At 32.9% G+C, this 19164-nt stretch overlaps 1 protein-coding gene across 1 annotated transcript in view; it reads left to right on the forward strand.

Moving 5' to 3' along the window:
- Positions 1–19164, forward strand: part of LOC144845617 (NBAS subunit of NRZ tethering complex-like) — a 46016-nt gene that overhangs the window by 11584 nt on the left and 15268 nt on the right. The window contains exons 8-35 of the mRNA XM_078703050.1: positions 2738–2794; positions 3108–3348; positions 3503–3574; positions 3729–3857; positions 4605–4644; positions 7245–7291; positions 7468–7611; positions 7908–8051; positions 8313–8368; positions 8479–8548; positions 8982–9107; positions 9827–9975; positions 10258–10368; positions 11855–11933; positions 12099–12203; positions 12630–12766; positions 13133–13361; positions 13634–13684; positions 13913–14047; positions 14188–14313; positions 14755–14802; positions 14925–15055; positions 15531–15698; positions 15873–15975; positions 16747–16946; positions 17314–17426; positions 17986–18065; positions 18961–19056. Of these exons, the coding sequence (XP_078559176.1) occupies positions 2738–2794; positions 3108–3348; positions 3503–3574; positions 3729–3857; positions 4605–4644; positions 7245–7291; positions 7468–7611; positions 7908–8051; positions 8313–8368; positions 8479–8548; positions 8982–9107; positions 9827–9975; positions 10258–10368; positions 11855–11933; positions 12099–12203; positions 12630–12766; positions 13133–13361; positions 13634–13684; positions 13913–14047; positions 14188–14313; positions 14755–14802; positions 14925–15055; positions 15531–15698; positions 15873–15975; positions 16747–16946; positions 17314–17426; positions 17986–18065; positions 18961–19056 (3187 nt within the window). The remainder of the gene's footprint in view (positions 1–2737; positions 2795–3107; positions 3349–3502; positions 3575–3728; positions 3858–4604; positions 4645–7244; positions 7292–7467; positions 7612–7907; positions 8052–8312; positions 8369–8478; positions 8549–8981; positions 9108–9826; positions 9976–10257; positions 10369–11854; positions 11934–12098; positions 12204–12629; positions 12767–13132; positions 13362–13633; positions 13685–13912; positions 14048–14187; positions 14314–14754; positions 14803–14924; positions 15056–15530; positions 15699–15872; positions 15976–16746; positions 16947–17313; positions 17427–17985; positions 18066–18960; positions 19057–19164) is intronic.

A 19164-nucleotide genomic window follows, 5' to 3' on the forward strand; every position in this document is an offset into this window, starting at 1 on the left:
ACAGAAGTGGGATGTGTTGATATGTACATTAACATTATATAATAATTATTATTTAACGATGAATACAATCGGATTTTGAATATGAAGTTGATCACTTCCGTAGAAAAAAATTAAAAAACAAAATTAGTGGTTATAGTAAATACAGTATATCGAATTTCTTTCAATTTTTTCCCGGTTAAGCGAACAGATTGAATTGCTTTCATTTATCTCAGCGGTATTTCTGCTTGGTGATTAAGAAATCATAAAACATGTCTTTAAAAAATAACCACCCTCAACTGTAAATAACAAATTAAATAAGTCTACTAAACATTGTTGATTTCCCATGGACCCAACAATACCCCAACTATTTCATTCATAATTGTTTATTTGTAACAGTTTATTTGAAATCCTTGTCCTTTCTTTTCAATTGTGTGATAATTAAATTAGATTGTACATGCTGATGCTGTATATTATGTAAAAAGATGAGTCATGTTTATCAGATTCTTGAAAAAGATCAAAAATGTGTTCTAGTTATATCTTTATTTGGAGTTAGACACGTACTACATTCATTAAAATGATAAACAAATATCCAGCAGCCGTGTGTACAGAGGGGCACAACAAAACTATTAGCTACTAATATTGTACACAATTTATTACATACAATAGTAAAACGTCTATACGTCAATACGTAGTTACGAAGCGGTATCCTCGCAACTAGGCTCATAGTTGTTTACCACTCCAACATATGATATGAATAAAGCCTATCTTATTAAGTATCTCGCGCCCGCGCATATACAACAAAAAGTTACAAAGGTTCACATATTTATATTAACGATTTTTTTTTAATTTACGAATTAAATCAATAAAAATATAATTAAATACCGCTTGGCCTATCAGCGTTTACCAGGGAGATGTAAAATAAGTATTTAACATTTATCTGGTTTTACTACGTTCGCGTACAATTTATCATTTGGATTTTTTAAGTTACAGTATATTTAATATACTGCGGGCCCAATTTAAAAGTTATTTATATATTTCCAAGTACATTATTATTAATTAAAGCACTTTCAAATTAATAACAGCACATTTTGTATGATTCACTTATTAATGGAACGTACCAAAGTAGGTTATGTTAAATTGTATTCATCAGTGACAACTCTAGGAAATTTACAGCAATTAGTTCTGATGCCTAAAATAGTAAAATGCTTTAAAACGTTGGAGCTTCTTTTTTCGTATTTTTGGCTGTTGAATGTTTTGTTGGCACCCCCTAACTTTGCAACGATGATATCCATAATGCATCGTATTTCCATTTCACCGTTGTTGATTTACTACTAGCTAGAGTAGGTTATTAAAATAATACAATATAACCAAATCTAATACATAGGGGAAAGCTAGCTAGCTTATTTTCACAATGAGTGTACCACAGACTCTTTTCCTTGGCGTATTTTTCCCAGGCCTAGTTACTCTTAGTTTACTAGAGCTGCTGCAGTAGCTAGTTACTGCATGTTCGATCTATACAATTACAATATGCCTATAGCCTAGCTAGCTAGAAGTCATCGAATTTACTATCTACTTTGGCCCACTGTAACTAGGCCTACATCCCATTTTTTTTTTTTATGGCGAGTTAAAACCCGTAGCAAAAAAATCCTGTTGGACAACAACACATGATTGAAAATGAATGAAATCTGATCCATCCATGTGATGCATGTATGCATGCAGCACACACAACACAGGCACGTTTTGGGCGAATTTATTTGGATCATTCCATATATATAATAGGGAGTCACATGTATTCTACATTTTTGTTACATCGTAATTTATGGATTTTACTTACTCGTTTTAAATTTAATATACTGCGGGCCCAATTTAAAATTTATTTATTTATTTCCAAGTACATTATAATTAATTAAAGCACTTTCAAATTAATAACAGCACATTTTGTATGATTCACTTATTAATGGAACGTACCAAAGCTAAAGAAATAGCAGAGGGGATAAACAAGACGGAACAGCCTGGGTGGGTTTTTATGCTTGATAGAAAAATAACGTCTTGTAAAATACAGCACCAATTTTTTTCATTAGCGAAAAATATGAACTAAATCATCATAGGGAATTTAATGTACATATACCGACTGAAAAAAAAACAAACAAATTGTACACGAATTACTGCAGTCAAGATGCTCCTGCCATCGTAACGTATGCTATCGTCGTCTTGTAAAAAGAGGGACAGTCCCTTTTCGCTTGGTAATATGATGCAGTTTGTATACGTACACGCGTCGTATCGTATACGGATCGTATACGGATTGTATACGGATCGTATAATTAGGAAATTGTTTATAAATGATCGTATACGGTTCGTATATGTTTATTATGCGGGCAGGAACTTCCGAATTGGCGTATACGTTTCGTATACGAAATGGACTTCCTATACGAAACATATACGAAACGTATGTAAATCGTATACGTTCGTATACGGCTTTTTTGCAAAGGGTGACAGAGCTTTAGATGCAAGAATGAATACACATTATAAAGACATTCAACATTTGGGCATATACCAAAGTATTTAAAGGAGTAGCATTATTTAGGCAATAAATTGTTCTTTTCTGATCAATATTCAATTTATAACAATTTTCTTCCAGACTAAATAAAATGTTTATTTAATAAAGTGTAGGAGTGATTTTGGAAATTTAAAACATCAGGTTTTGTGTGAAATTGCTCAATGAAATGAATTCAATAAAATTTACTCTATGTTTCAACAGGTCCACTGAATTGCTTGCAATTAACTATCAAGGAAGGCTTCAAAGTTACCTTATAAGGTAATTTCATGATTTATTTGTACTTTTTATATTTAATTGATATACTGTAAGTTTAAAATTTTACTTCATTACCTCCACCAAGAAGGATGTAGTAGGCATGATGACTTAAGAATGAAAATGAGAAAGAGAACAGGCCTCTTGCTGTTGTGTTTTTTCTCACAAAATTGCTTTCACATTACGAGAACCTGGTTGTTACTTTTTGCTGATGTTAAATGTGTAATGATTGAATTAATTTAATATATTTAGCTTAAAACAATAGTATTGGCTTTTATTTTCATAATAAATGATGTATTTTTCTGTTTACTACCATCAGCATTACAGGAGACTATATCAAAAACTACAGCTACTCCTTCATCAGTGGATGTCCACAAGGAGTAGCCACGGCTACCTTTGATAAAAAACACTCTCTACTAATCCTAGGAAGTTCAAACATACTTGAGACAGATACCAGGGAAGTATCACAGGCTCAAGCACATGGAATCACGGCATGGAGAAAATTGTCAGGTCATCCACATTTCCAAGCGTTGACTGATTTCACTACACAAATTAGTACTGTAAGTAACTATTATTGTGACCTATATTAGTATTAAATGCCTATTTCTATATTCAAGTTTTACTCATTTGCTTTTAGCATGTTTTCCTGTGCATGCTCAGTTGCGGCGGAGTTGTTAATTATTAGTATTAATTATACATAAATGTATTTTTTAGGCAAGAAGAATGTCTCTAGGTATGAAGAATGCAATGAGAACCTCTGGATTACTAGGAGGACAGACAAAACAGGTAACACAGCACATTTTGTTTATTGTCACAACTGTGCATTTTAGCACTGAGGAAAAAAAAACTGCTTATTATCTATAAAATTTACATAAAAAAGGGAAAATCTCAGTGCTTGATGCATACCCTCTAGTTATTAACAAATGATTCATCTTTGTAGGATGGTATCTGTAAACTAAGTTTATCGGAAAATGAATCGGTTTTAGCAGCTTTACATTGGTCAGGTGCTCTGTCACTATGGCAACTACCATCTCTTAGACGAAAAATATATTGGCCAGTAGAGGAGCAGGTAAGAATGTTTTAATATTGTAGTTATTCCTTGACCCTCAAAACATATACTTTGCAACCATCATCATACTGATGTAGAAGCTGATATATGAGCAAAACTGTATTTTATGCCGGCCATTTTAAAAATCCAAAATGGCAGCTTTCCCAAGGCCAGATGAGCTGGAACTTTTTTTTGGTGGATACTGTATAGACCCCATATAACACAAATCTTTTGAGAAACACTTGTTTCCAGATTGGCCCTTTTTAGACTTATAATAGGGATACTATCAACAAAATTGATAATTATGGGACATAACTATGTATTAATAGATATGTAGTTTAGTCTTGTCAATTTTTAACTAAAATATCTTGATTTTTAACCTAGCTAATAAGTATTTTGTTATGCAAATTTTTAGACCACTTACAACATGTGGTTAACTCATCTCAGTCCCCAATTCCATACAACAACAAACGAAAACAATCTATTTGTTTTAAATATTTATAATGTTTAATCTGAGACGGTGTGGCCACACACGCCAATTGCCACATACCTTGTGAAATACCAACCTGTGTCGTACAACTACGATGAGATAGAATTTCTCATCTAAACACGTAACAAAGTGAATTATAAAAACCTAAAGTTGGATCTCCATATGTTGTCCATTACTTAAAGTTTCAGAAATAAAAAAAATTAATAAATAAATTATTATTTAAATTTGAGATTTGATAATATTTTTAAATTAAATTGTGTTTAAACATTTTTTTTTAGACTGAAAGCATCTCTAGAAGGGAGAGTACTTTTAGTAAAGGTAAGAACATGTTTAGGTTCAGTATTTAAAAATGTTTTGATAAAATTGCTAGCTCTTGACAAATAAATTGTTACCCAAATTAAAACTTTTTACAACCTAATTCTGTTTCCTTAAAGCAAGTAAATATATTATACAGGTATTGCCTGCTTAGTGGTAAAAGTTAAGATTTGACATCCTTGAGGGAATGATGTTTTGCTCAAGGGAATATATATTTCCCGAAGCGCAAGCTGAGGAAAATATATATTCTTGAGAGTATTCATCAACGTACTCAAAGAAGAAGAGGGCGCTTCATGGTGGTTGGACGTGTTTCTGAAGTTGTAAAAGTTTTGAATCTTGTTTGCTGGTTTTGTATAGTTTTTTCACGATTTTTACTTACATAAAGTCTCCATCACTCTTCTTATTGCTACAAATGTAGCTTAAGCCCTTGTTTTATTCGATTTATCTTTCGATTGGAGAGATTTTTTGAGATTGTCTTGCTAGGCCTGGGTTTGTGGTTGGACGAATTTCTGTAATCGGAAAGTCTTTGAATCTTGTTTGCTTGCTTTGTATAGATTTGGTGTCTCTTAAATAATATAAAACTCCCTTTACTCTTCTTTTGATTCAATTTTACTTGCCTTAGCTGTAGATTATTCCAGGCTTCTGCCTGGGCACCATACGCTAAGAAATAGGCTAGGCCTAGGCCCCCTAGTTTGTTGTGCGCTCTTTACGGTGTGGGACGTGTTTCTGAAGTTGGAAATTTCTTTATTTTTACTGGCGGAGTTGGTAAAGTTTTTTACGATCTTTTACTTTCATATCATTCCTAATATTATTGATTCAAATTTTGACTTGAACTCTTAGTGTTTCTTGGACTGGTGAGATTTTTCTTTTTTATTGGATTGTCTTTGCTAGGCCTCTGCCTAGGCTCCATTCGATAAGAAATAAGCTAGGCCTAGGCCCCCTAGTTTATTGTGCGCTCTTTACGGTAGTGGGACGTGTTTCTGAAGTCGGAAATTTCTTTATTATTACTGGCTGGGTTTGTAAAGTTTTTTTACGATCTTTTTTATTGTGCTTCAAATTTTGGCTTGAGCTCTTAGTGTATTCTAAGGACTGGTGAGATTTTTTCTGATTATCCTTGCTAGGCCTAGGGTTGTGTAAGCAGTTAGGACATGGCTTCCAAAAGCAAAGACCAAGGTGCCAGGCCTAAGCCTAGATCACGTAATGCAGGAGGCACAATTGATAAAACGGTAGTAGATATCGAGGGTGAAGACGAATGTGGTTCATGTGGTGGCCATTTCATGACTGGTGGCAAATCGGTTTTATGCGGTCTTTGTAAGCTATGGTTCCACATAGACTGTCAGAAAATTAATGAAGCCAAATATAAGTGGCTATCCAAAGATGACTCATCCATTTTTTGGTACTGTAGGAGCTGCTCAGTTTCAGTAGGCAATTTCATGGGTCTTATTAATAATGTTAATGAGACACAAAAAACCATGATTAAAACAATTGAAGCGATTAAATCTGAGGTAGAGGTCAATAAAGAGGATATTAAAAAGTTATCCCGGACATCTAGGGTTGTTAATAATGAGGAGGTTAAGACAATAGTTGAAAATAGACTTAAGGATGAAAATGAGAGATTGAAAAGAAAATCTAATTTGATGCTATATAGAATAGAAGAGTCTAAGAGTAATGACTCAGATACAAGAAAAAATGATGACCTTAGTAAATTGACAGGTATTTTCGAGGATATTGACTTAGAGGTCGAAATGAGAACATTTTTCCGGGTGGGTAAAGGCAGTGAAGATGGGTGCCGCCCAATAAAGGTAGTTTTCAAGGAGGAATGCACCAAAAGAGATGCCTTTGAAATTGCGATACAAAAAAAGTGCGCAGTAAGTAATGATAGAACAATAAAGGAACGGGATGAGTATAATAAACTTAGGGACATATTGAGGGATAGTAGGCCGAATAAATAATAATTAATAATTTGTATTCTTCGAGCCGAATCACGGGATTTTCAGCACGCTGCGCGTACCAAGTGGCTAACGTGAGTATTGACGAATCACAAAAAGTCTTTCATCGCATCTATAGAGGGCGAATGAGAAAATGAGGGCACTATGTATGCATAGTTTAAATAGTTTAGTTGAATTATTTAATCAAGTAGGTTACGTGGCGCGGCATGTAAAAAAATCTAAACGCAAAAACTACTCCGTCAATATCAACATACTCGAGGACATACGATTTACGATCCTAATATAATAATGTATATTGTAACATAGCCAACGCTACGTTAGTTGAATAGGAGCTCCACACTCCTTTGGTTTTATAAAACAAGGATTATAATTTACGCAGAAAACATAAGTTGCAAGTCATGTTTCCATTTATTTCTACTTAATACTGAACACATTAATCCAGCAAGCCGCCTGGTAATTCAAAGTAGTCCTTCTAATACATGTTTACACAATATAGAACACAGGTAACTAAAAAACTCCTTCACGGCAAACAACAGGCTATATACTTCAAGAATACAATACAATACTAAAGTTGCATTACGTAAATACATAGAATCACTAATAGGGATTCTTACATATATAATATTAATATAATAATTTGAATTTTTTTCGCAGAATCAGCTCGACAAGGTCTTTCAGATATCAACTTTTGGTCTAAATCTGTAAGATTATGATTTTATTTTAAATACATAATTGATGAATTGTTACGAAATAAAAGAATACTATTTATATTTTGGATATCCAGATTTTTAAATGCGCCATGAGCACTCTTGAGTGGTATGTGCGCTATAAAAATCCTGTTATTATTATTGTTATTATTCTTTATATCTACTTAAAGGCATTGATTTTAGCCTGGTGTAACGGCAATGTTACAATAACTTCTGCAAATAGTATGAATAATCTGATTGGTGAGTCTCATGAGTGGATGCATCCTATGCCACAAGTCTTGCCAGCGTTTAATGAAGCCTTTATTGCACTTGAGGTATAATTCTAGTTTTTCTGCAGATATTCATTTTAATGATCTGTTTCCAAAAACAGACGTCCCTTGTACTAGTTGATGTGTTCAGTTTCGTGTACAAAATATATAATAAAGAGATTTCAACCATAATGACAGCAGTCTGTTATTGGCTGTTCACTGTTTTTTTTATTATCTTATCAAAAGTTACAGTTACAATAGAAGCAATTTTCTATTTCAACCACAAGTTATTGATACTGTTCTTAATATTCTTCATTGTAAAGTTGTTTAATTTTAATGATGTTTAAAATATGGAATCACAGTGTGAAGCAGTGTCTGGTACCAAGAGACCACGAGATGACAGCCTATCTGGTAGGATGGAGTTTGTAGCTGAAGAAGATGAAGCTGAAGATGATGAAGATGAGAATGTTAGTTACATCCAACGGGGTCTCAACCTGTCTAAAAGAGTAAGATGAAATGTTTAGTAATAATGTTTATATAACCAGGGAGTTGTTAACCTGATAACAATCACAAACACATTTCATAATTTTTTTTTAATGTATTCTTCCTACAAGAGGAATACAATTTTTTAACATTTAAAAATGTGTCATTGTTTAACGTCTGAACATTAATTCTATGCTTAATCAAAATAATTAAACTTATTCTTTATAAAATAAGGATAAAATAAATTGATTTTATATAATTATTTTTGTATTTCTTTAATTTAGATGATGTATTTTGTAACTGAAAGTGAAAGATTTCAGCCACCAAGAAAAAAACCAAAGTAAGAAAGCATTTTGAACCTAATCTACTGCCGTGACATCAAAGAAGTTTAACGTCAGATTCTAAAACAAGTGTAAAAAAAAAACATTTGTCAATTTATTTTATTTACAGGTTAGTTACTAGAACCTATCGCCTTCTGCAACTTAAGAAAACAACTCCGGCTGAGTATTTTGCTAGAAAGGTTTGTTTTGTAATTATCATTACTATCTTCATAAATCTCACACTCTGCTCTGTGATCACCAACATTGTTTTCAACACAGTAACAATCCTCATTAATGTAGTTTATCAATGATGTTGATACATTTGTACAAATTTCACTCTTCCCTGGGTGTAATTAAGTAAAACTTCAATGACACAATCAGTCAATATGGTTGGCCGCTGCCAAGACTAAACACTGTTTTAATATGGCGATCTGTAGATGGCCATGGCAGTTCACAACAGAGGATGTTCCATAGTTGATATGTGACATAACAACTTGCGAAACATGGCTGCTGAGATGTATTTTTTGCCTTTTTTCAGTGTTTTTTTTCACGTACCATTCTGTTGTTTCGAAGGAGGTAGCGTTAATATATAGATACTGTGTATAAGGTGTAAAATTGATGTTTTTTTAATAGATTGAGAATGAAGAATATGGTGAAGCCTTGATCCTAGGCCGACGATATAACCTAGACACAGACAAGGTTTACCAACATCAGTGGAGGAACAATAGGGTCTCAAAGGCTTCTATCTATGATTACTTAGTAAGCAGTTTTTCGTTTATATTAAAATATGTACTCTTTTTGTCTGTAAAACAAATAAATTTAAAGACTGATTTAAGACCCTATACGTAGTCTGGGTGGATACTTGCTTGATGTTTATGGGTCGTTAACAAGCTAAATACCTTATATGACCCTTCCTTTCCTTTCTTCTTTTTCAATTACTGTATAGCACACTTGCAGAACACCACTTATTACATCCAACCATTTACATTATTACAAAGTCCCATTTAACATTACTCGTCTTCTACCCTTTAAAAAATCCCAGATCCAATTATAGACATTTCCGGAAATATTTTAAGCTTCAACCTTCCTTATTAACAGTCTCATGTGAGGTACAGAATCGAAGGCCTTTTAAAGGTCCTAATATACCACATCAATATCACGCTAAAAGTTTAGACCAATGTTCTGTTGTTTTGATCTCCCAGACCTAAAACCATGTTGATGTTCGGATAATAAATTATTGTTGACAAAATGCTTGATTAAAGAATATCTTAATGTTGCATTCCATAACTACAGCAAACAGCTGTCAAGCTAACAGGCCGATAATCATTTACATCCACCCTGCTTCTTTTTTAAAATGAGAACCCCTCCTTGAGATTCTTCCCATAAAACAAATGAAGGGCAATAACACTATTTAGAGGAATCCCTACTAAGTTTATACTGAATTTCATGTGTAACTTATTTCAATTGTTAAATTCTAGAATAAGGTTCAAAAGCAATCATGGGTTCTGAAGGAGTGCATTACCAGAGTTCCTGACAATTTGGAAGCAGCAGAAGAGCTCTTGCACTATGGTTTAAGTCGCACTAACATCAAGACTTTGATAGACATGGATACCAAAGAATATCAAAGGTTTTGCTATCGATTATTTTATTTATTTATTATTCTTTCTTGGAATACCATATTTAAATCTTAAGTAAAAACAAAAAGTTGATACATCACCTTCAAATCATATTATAATTTAATATCCTATGTGACTTGTTATGACCCCATGAAGTTTAGCCACAAAAAGGTGATGAAGTATAGTATTGCTTGAATCTTACATGAAGCATTGTATTTGGTTGTTGACTGTCAGTACTATAAACTGAGTTAAGACTGAAAACATTTATTTATCTTTTACTTGACATACTGCAGTTTTCAAGAAGTTGATGAAAATAATGATGATTTGGATAACAGTAGTGACTCCATGGAAGAAAGAATTAAGAAAAAAGAAGAAGGTTTACTTGAAAAGATAAATTTTTCCAAGTAAGTATGATAACTACAGCCCAACTTCCATCCTGTTTGTTTGTTTTTACCTACTGTAGCCCAACTTCCATCCTGTTTGTTTGTTTTTACCTGCTGTAGCCCAACTTCCATCCTGTTTGTTTATTTTTTCCTGCTGTAACCCAACTTCCATCCTGTTTGTTTGTTTTTACCTACTGTAGCCCAACTTCCATTCTGTTTGTTTATTTTTTCCTGCTGTAACCCAACTTCCATCCATTCTGTTTGTTTGTTTTTACCTACTGTAGCCCAACTTCCATCCTGTTTGTTTGTTTTTACCTGCTGTAACCCAACTTCCATCCTGTTTGTTTATTTTTTCCTGCTGTAGCCCTACTTCCATCCTGTTTGTTTATTTTTTCCTGCTGTAGCCCTACTTCCATCCTGTTTGTTTATTTTTTCCTGCTGTAACCCAACTTCCATCCTGTTTGTTTGTTTTTACCTACTGTAGCCCAACTTCCATTCTGTTTGTTTATTTTTTCCTGCTGTAACCCAACTTCCATCCATTCTGTTTGTTTGTTTTTACCTACTGTAGCCCAACTTCCATCCTGTTTGTTTGTTTTTACCTGCTGTAGCCCTACTTCCATCCTGTTTGTTTATTTTTACCTACTGTACCCCAACTTCCATTCTGTTTGTTTATTTTTTCTTGCTGTAACCCACCTTCCATCCATTCTGTTTGTTTGTTTTTACCTACTGTAGCCCAACTTCCATCCTGTTTGTTTGTTTTTACCTGCTGTAGCCCTACTTCCATCCTGTTTGTTTATTTTTACCTACTGTAGCCCAACTTCCATTCTGTTTGTTTATTTTTTCCTGCTGTAACCCAACTTCCATCCATTCTGTTTGTTTGTTTTTACCTACTGTAGCCCAACTTCCATCCTGTTTGTTTGTTTTTTCCTGCTGTAGCCCTACTTCCATCCTGTTTGTTTGTTTTTACCTGCTGTAACCCAACTTTCATCCATTCTGTTTGTTTGTTTTTACCTACTGTAGCCCAACTTCCAACCTGTTTGTGGTATTCTGAAATAGATAAGAAAAATATAGAGACCACGAAACGTATAATTGGAACAGATCTAACGCCATGTTCACTGATTTACGTGTATTTTAAGAAAAGTTAATAATATAATGAATGACCCCATCCATCCCTTACATTACTTATACAATTTTAATATTTTAATAGATCTGGCATTAGACTACAGCCCCAAAAGTCAATCTATGTAGAACTAGGAAGTCCTTTGTTGCAAATAGCATTCATATGTATAATTTAATTGTTTTTACAGTATTTTAACATTGGCCTATAGCGTTCATTTTTAATTGTTTTTACAGAATTTTATCATTGGTCTATAGCATTTGTAGAATTTGATGTATTTTTCTTGTAGTTCAATTGTCTTAATTATGCCAAGCAAAATAAATTATGATTCCTATTTTGAAGTAAAGTGATTTCATACAGATTGAAATAATAATGTTTTTACTGTTATAGGTTAACTTTTGAACAACAAGATATTTGTCGTTGTCGCATCAAACTGCTAATGTATGTAGACCGCCTTAAAACGTATGAGGTAATAGATCAGCTTCTTTTTTTTGCACATATTAGTTTCATAGTCAAAAGTAGGGCAAAAAAATGGGTGTGTTCATTAATTATTTTCTAAGCATGCATCATCTGGCATTTAAAATGCTGTATCTGCTCCTACTTCTAAATTAATTATAATTGTTTCTATCAAAAGGCTATCCTCGGAGGTGGTGAAACAGCTCTCGGAAAATATGATAAGGATTTTTTTGCTGAGTTTCGAACGAAAAATATTGTACAAGCAGCATTGGACTATGCGCAAGTATGTTATCTAAGAATTTTTTTGTTAATGTTGATTGATATAATACAAAACACCATACAAAATGCCTGTGTTGATGTCCCAGTGTGTGTAAACTCTGGAGGCAATGTGAAAGGGGTATAAAGTATGGCTATAATAAGTGGTTATCACAGTTGTGATGGCGATTGCTGTCCTACTAATATTGTGTTACCTTTCTGGTTGTTGTGCGATTCTGAGAAAGAGGGTAGTACAAGTTAGTAATATTTTCAGTAATTTTAATGGTGATTGAAGTATATATTGTCAGGGTTTTTAATGATTTTTTTTCTTTCGTTTCGTTTTAAATTATGATGGTGGCCTTTAGGTAACATTTTATTATGCAATTTTTAAAATTTAATTGGTCATTTTTGTTTGCCAATAATGTTTCTTTTTCTTGCAATTGTGCCTTTTCAGAATTCTGACTGTGAAGCATTGCATGTCCTCTTCACCTATCATGGCAGTGATCTTCTGCCTCATCGTTTACTTATTCTTGGTAGCATACCAGAGACTACACCTCCACATGACTATAAAAGTCTCTTTCCAGTTATATGGTATACACTCTTAATTATTTTGTTCTTGTTTAAAATGTGTGCCTGTGCCAAGGATATGGTGCAATGCATTTTATAAAGTCAGAAATTGAACAATGATCTTTTCTGAGTCAAATGGCTTGCCCTACTACTACATAGCAAAGTAATTCTCATGTTGAACTTGAATCAAATAATCCAACTCAAAGCACTAAGAATTCAGGACAAATACATCAGACTATGGCAACAAATCTGACTTACTTTCTCTCTGACACAAAGCTACTCTGTAGTAGTTAAAATAATGATGCTCTTTATGTAGGTTTGAAGCATAATATAATATTAAAGTCCACTTCCTGAAATCATAGATACATTTTTTTTTTTATCTCTATAAAGTGGCGAGAACAGAGCAGTAGAATGGCAGGAGTACAGTCATCGTGAAGAAGACTGGTCCGAGTCAAGTAGATGTCAGTCAATACTTAATCCCAGCCCAATAGATTATGGTGCATTTCTTTATGAAGAAAATGCTGAAATGAAGAGGTTCAGATGTATTAGACCATCACATGATCTCCTGAGAGATTGGTATCTGATGAGGTCACGAGAGATGGAAGAATTGTCTAGCCAGGTAGGATAGTGCTCATAATCTTGGTTATAGCCTAGAAGAGGTTGAGCAATTTTGGCCTGTTGCCCAACCTGATAATGGGAGTAGAATGGATTCAGTTTGTAATAAAACTGTACAGACTCTATATCTAATTAGAGGGTTATGAGATATGTTCCTGAATGATAGTAAAATCATAATGGCGTTACTCAACTAGCATTCATGTTTCCAACTCATAGGAAGTACTGATGAAAAAAATCAGAATGTAGAATTGAAAAGGTTTTTTTATTTGATTCTAGGTGGATAATGCTCTTGATCTTCTAAACATTGCGATAAGTGGTCAAATTAAGGTAAACATGTATAAGATTTTTAAATGTTATTTAATTTTTGTTTTTGTATTAAGTATTTATTATTGTGATTTATTATAGGCACCCTACGAGTATACAACATGGTTGTTGAATATGTATTAAATTTTGAGTATATATGGATGTTTTAATTAGTTTTACCATTTATGTCAACTACAGTAAACAACAATATAATGATTAAAAGTAGCAAGCATTTTGTTCATGTTATTTCAGGGATTAGAACGAGTGTATGATGACCTGCAGACTTTATCGATGTTGGTATATGAATGCCAGACAAACACTGCACTGTCATTGTCTTATCTACAAAACATGTCAGATTTAGACAAAATAAAACTTTTCATGTCAAAGGTTAGGATTTTTTCTCTAAACTATGTATGCTGGTTGAATAAGTGACACCACATTTCTAAACTACAAAATAAATTTTAAACTTGAATATATTGATAATATTGAAATTTCATGTTATTTCATGTAATATATTTATTTTCCAGTCAACTAATGATATGTTTGTCAAAAATTACCGCAAGTGGATTCTAAGTTTTGTAGACCAATGTGAAAAGCGTCAAAAAGGAAGACGAAATCAACTAACAAAAGAGTACCTGATCGACATTGCCAAAGTTAGTTTTTGCCAAATCACTTAAATCAACTAACAAAAGAGTATCTGATAGACATTGCCAAAGTTAGTTTTTGCCAAATCACTTAAATCAACTAACAAAAGAGTACCTGATAGACATAATTGCCAAAGTTAGTTTTTGCCAAATCACTTAAATCAACTAACAAAAGAGTACCTGATAGACATAATTGCCAGAGTTAGCTTTTGCCAAATCACTTAAATCATCTAACAAATGAGTACCTGATAAACATGGCCAAAGTTAGTTTTGCCAAATCACTTAAATTTTACACAGGACAGACCAATAATTTAAGGGTTTTTAGATTTTATCACCTATTATAATTATTAAAGAAACTGAGAAAGCAACAGCTTTTCTTATTAACACAATGCTATGTTTATTCTGCTTAAGTTTACGAACTTCTAATAAATAAAACTTGTTTGTTTCTAGGAGGATCTAACATTATGCAAATTGATTTTTGAAAATTCAAAACCTGGGGTATGTAGAATAGTTTTTGTTTAGTTAAAATGCAAGTATTCTGGAAACATAAGATTTTACTATATTATTATTGTTGTGGAAGTCAGAAAGTGATAATATATATTTTTTTTAATTATTTCTAGGTTTCCAATCCAATTATCAGTGATTCAGCATTTTTGATAGAAGCAATTTTATGTACACTTTATGCTTGTGAAAGAACTGACCAGCTGAATATTGCCATACAGATTGCTCACTGTATACCCACCAAGCTAAAGTAAGCATGTTCAAGCCTAACTAAGGAGACATTTTAGAATGTGTCCTGCCAATTGCGAGTATACCCTTTCAATGTTGCAGATGAGCCAAGAGCAATACCTGCTTAATTTGAACCTATTTAATTCACATTCTATATCACTTCTAACTGCAGAAAAACAATATTCATTCATTCAAACTTTAATGCTATCTTTCCCTTTTTATCCATTATTATATCCATATAGCCGAACCAATTCACTTCAAATAACAAATAACATACTAATTGTATACACAAGCACAACACACAATGCTTGGATTGGCACTTACACAACTAGTCCACTGTGTATTGTGTAAAAATATTTAAAACATTTATATAGCAACCATTATCATTTTTGGGTGTAGTAGTAGTCCATTTAGCTTGATAGAACAATCTTTAAAATTGAATGGTGTCCTTAATTTACAAATCCTAAAAATAAAAGATTTTATTATACTTTCATTAGAAGAAGTAAGGGAAGTGACATTGATAAACTTGATAAGCACCTGGAGGCTCAAGAACTCCTCCAAAGACATGAAATTGAGAAGCCGCTACAATTTCTAAAGGAAACTGAAAAGAACGAAGAAGAAGCTAAGCTACTTATGATAAGGATGACAAGACTAGCTGCTAAAAGGTAGGTTACTATCATTAGGTAGAAACGTATATCACTATGACTAAACACCAAAAATTAGTTTGAATTTTTGGTGCACTATATATTGTATCATACATTATTGTAGTTTATTATGAATTGTTATGTATTACTCCCTCATTTACTTTCTAAGTTTAGTACTTTTTTACCATTAAATAGGAGAATTTTACCAGATCAAAAAGAGTGGCATCAGTTGTTGGAAGATCTTCTAAATCTGCAGAGAAATGTTTACAATTGTATAAAACAAGAGACATGCTATGAGGTAAAAAAAATAAACCAAATATTAACTAATGATTTTAAAATCAATTAATGTATGTGTGACATTTTTTTTGCATGATAATAATAATAATAAAACTTATAAATGCTGTTTATTGATGTCTCGCGTTAAAAGACAAGCAATTGAAAAAGGTGAGATATTAGTGTGACATGAATTGCTTTTAGAGATTTACACTGACGAATGGAAGCTAGTTCCAAACCAATGGCGCTTACTGTTTTAAGGTGTGTTTTTGGAATGGATAAAACAAAATGGTCCATTTCAGAGTGAAACCCCTTTTTGTTTTGAGACATGAAATGAGATTAAATCCTGCAGATAAATTGGCGCAGATCCAGAAACAAGAATGGATATTTTGTAGATTATACGCTGTTCAATTTTAAGCCAGTGAAGTTGTTTAAATAAATTAGACACATGATCAAACTTAGTTAAAATCTGACTTGGCTGCCCTATTTTGAAGACGTCAAGAAGTGAGGAATTGCAATAGTCGAGTCGTGCCAAGACAAGATAATGATATACCTACAAGTTTCGAAGGTCTGACCATCAAATGTAATACCAAGGTTCTTAATTGAGTGATGGATTGTGATGTTGCCAATATGAAAGCAAACATCGGCAATCCGTTTTGTATAACAATTTGTTCCTGATTTATTATAAAATTGTTCAATTACTACACTGCATCAAACTATGCTTCTAATTCGTAACCTTTATGATGATCCATTTTCCTTAGCAAAATTATTTTAATAATTCTTATATCTTCACTAGATTTATGTGCAGGGTCTACTTGGTTCTAATCATCTACCAGTTATTAGGCTAGCAGGTGAAGTTATTAGTATAACCAGAGAAGGTCCTGAGAGCAGAGGCAGGATTGGTTATGAGCGCTCATCCAAATTGATTGTGGAAGCTGCCAGAGAGTACTTCAACTCATCTGCTAATCTGATGGACCCATCAATGGATTTGGCAAGGTAAAGAAACTTTTTAGCACACTTACCTTTAACTTTAAAAACCCTTTTCACATTATTTTATAATTTGTAACTAGGGGATCCTTGAAGAAAAACCACTCTCACAATGGTTTCTGAGGCTTTTGTAGTGGTACTGTTTCGGCCATAAGAATTAGAATATGAATCTACTGCCACTTCCAGGACTTGAACCAAGAACACTGGGTTTGGCAAGTAAGAATTGGGAAGCTCTAATAATGAGCAAGTAATACATTTCAGTAAAAATATGCAATAAATCTTGAATACAAAATAGGTAGAAGGTAAAAGCTTTGGTTTAGATTGTATCATTCAAGTAGAATGAAAATTGAATGAATCAGTAATTTGTTGTTATTAGGTCTTGTCTACAGTTAATAAAGGATATACCAGACATCATTCAACAAGAACTAGACCTTGTAGCAGCACTAGCTTTACTTGATGATTTCAAAGTACCAATACTTCCATTGCAAGGTATGTACAGGCATGGTAACAAAGAAGTCCCAATAATTGGATTTTTATTGTTAATGTAAAGTTGGGCCCATTCCAATCCAGTATTTCGCAAGAGAGACACTGTTTTGCACTTGATAAAGTAAAGTTCTTTTATTCTGGTTAAAATAAATGCACCGATTAACATCACAAGTGGGCCCTTTAATTTTTAATTTATACGGTAATGACATTTCTACCATCTTTAAATCATCACATTTAGTCCGGTGGCAGGAGGGAGGAATCACCAACCGAAAGGAAATTGCCATCCAGCTTTTCTAGACCAGAATTTTCAGATCAGGATAGCAAGCATTTTTAAGATATAATGGGTCAGATTTCAAAATTGACCAATTAAAACAATGTATTATATACAGTACCATCCAGAAAACATGTACCATACCCACACATGGACGAAATTTGGACAAAATGTGGTTAATTAGGTAACAATATGACACTCAACCATTACGACAAGTTTTTTTCTGATGAACTGTCAATGGCCTTTTATTTAAAAAAAAATCATATAAAACTTATTTTGGTTGCTTTTCAGTGCGTCTTTGTGAAAACCATTTGGACCTGGTAGCTGAGGCTTTACGGTCATCACCTAATGCTTACAAGGATTTAAGAAAGGTATTATCTAATATCATTTAATCTAAAAAATTAGATCAATTTGACACCACTCTATGTACCTGAATGTAGTGGTAACTGTGGTTCAGTCTGGAAGTGTGTTCTCCAGGCAGAATAATTGGAGGCAACTTAACATCAAATATTTACGATAAAAGAAAAAGTGGACTCCACAGAGAATATTGAAAAACCAATTTGAAATTGACAAAATAATAATTAAATTGACAAACATTAAATAAACAAAATACAGTAAAGTGTAACATGAAATTTAACTATTTGTTTGTCCTTTACTCATTTTTCCAATTTTAAGTAAGCAGTTCTTAAAAGAGTTTGACAGTTGATAATGTACATATTCTTGTGTCTTGTCTTGAAGTGTTTCAAAGGCCTGCTGTGATGCATTATATTAAGGTTAAAAAAGAACAGGATTATCATCAATGTAATAATTTGTCATTTATAATACTCGTCAAATTAATTTTGTAGAATGTCTGCCTGCAAAAATAGTATTGTAAAACATTTAAGATAATAAGACATGCCAATATCACTGTGCTGCGCATTTAATTCTTTGGGATACTGGGAAGCTAAAAGCTGAGAGAGCGTATTCACCGCGCATCCGCGTATTTTAAAACGGTCCTTGTATACAAATTGTAAGAATTTCCATTTATCATTCTCTCTGAAGCTTTTTGTTAAAAGTTAGATGTCAGTTGGTACTTTGACAAAGGAGGTATGGGAATATGATGGTCTTGGAATCAGAGGGGCTAAAATTGGAGGACGAACTGTATATGAATCTGGTGTAATATTAAATGAACAGTCAAAAGTAACAATAAATAACTACTATTTTTAATTTTGTAACTTGGCATATACAAATTTATTTAATGTTTAAATCAAATTTATTTAATTTTAGTTAACAAAATTAGCAAAGTATCTTCGAGTTTGTGGCACAAATGAAATGGCGCGGAAAGGACAGGTGTTCAGTCTGATTGCCAAAACGTCTATGAAGGTATGTTAAAATTATAACAAAATGTATGTATATATTAATATATGTATATGTCAATATATGTATGTCAATATATGTATATGTCAATATATGTATATGTCAATTATTATA

Source organism: Antedon bifida, chromosome 6 (assembly GCF_963402885.1).
Source record: "Antedon bifida chromosome 6, ecAntBifi1.1, whole genome shotgun sequence".
Taxonomy (NCBI): domain Eukaryota; kingdom Metazoa; phylum Echinodermata; class Crinoidea; order Comatulida; family Antedonidae; genus Antedon; species Antedon bifida.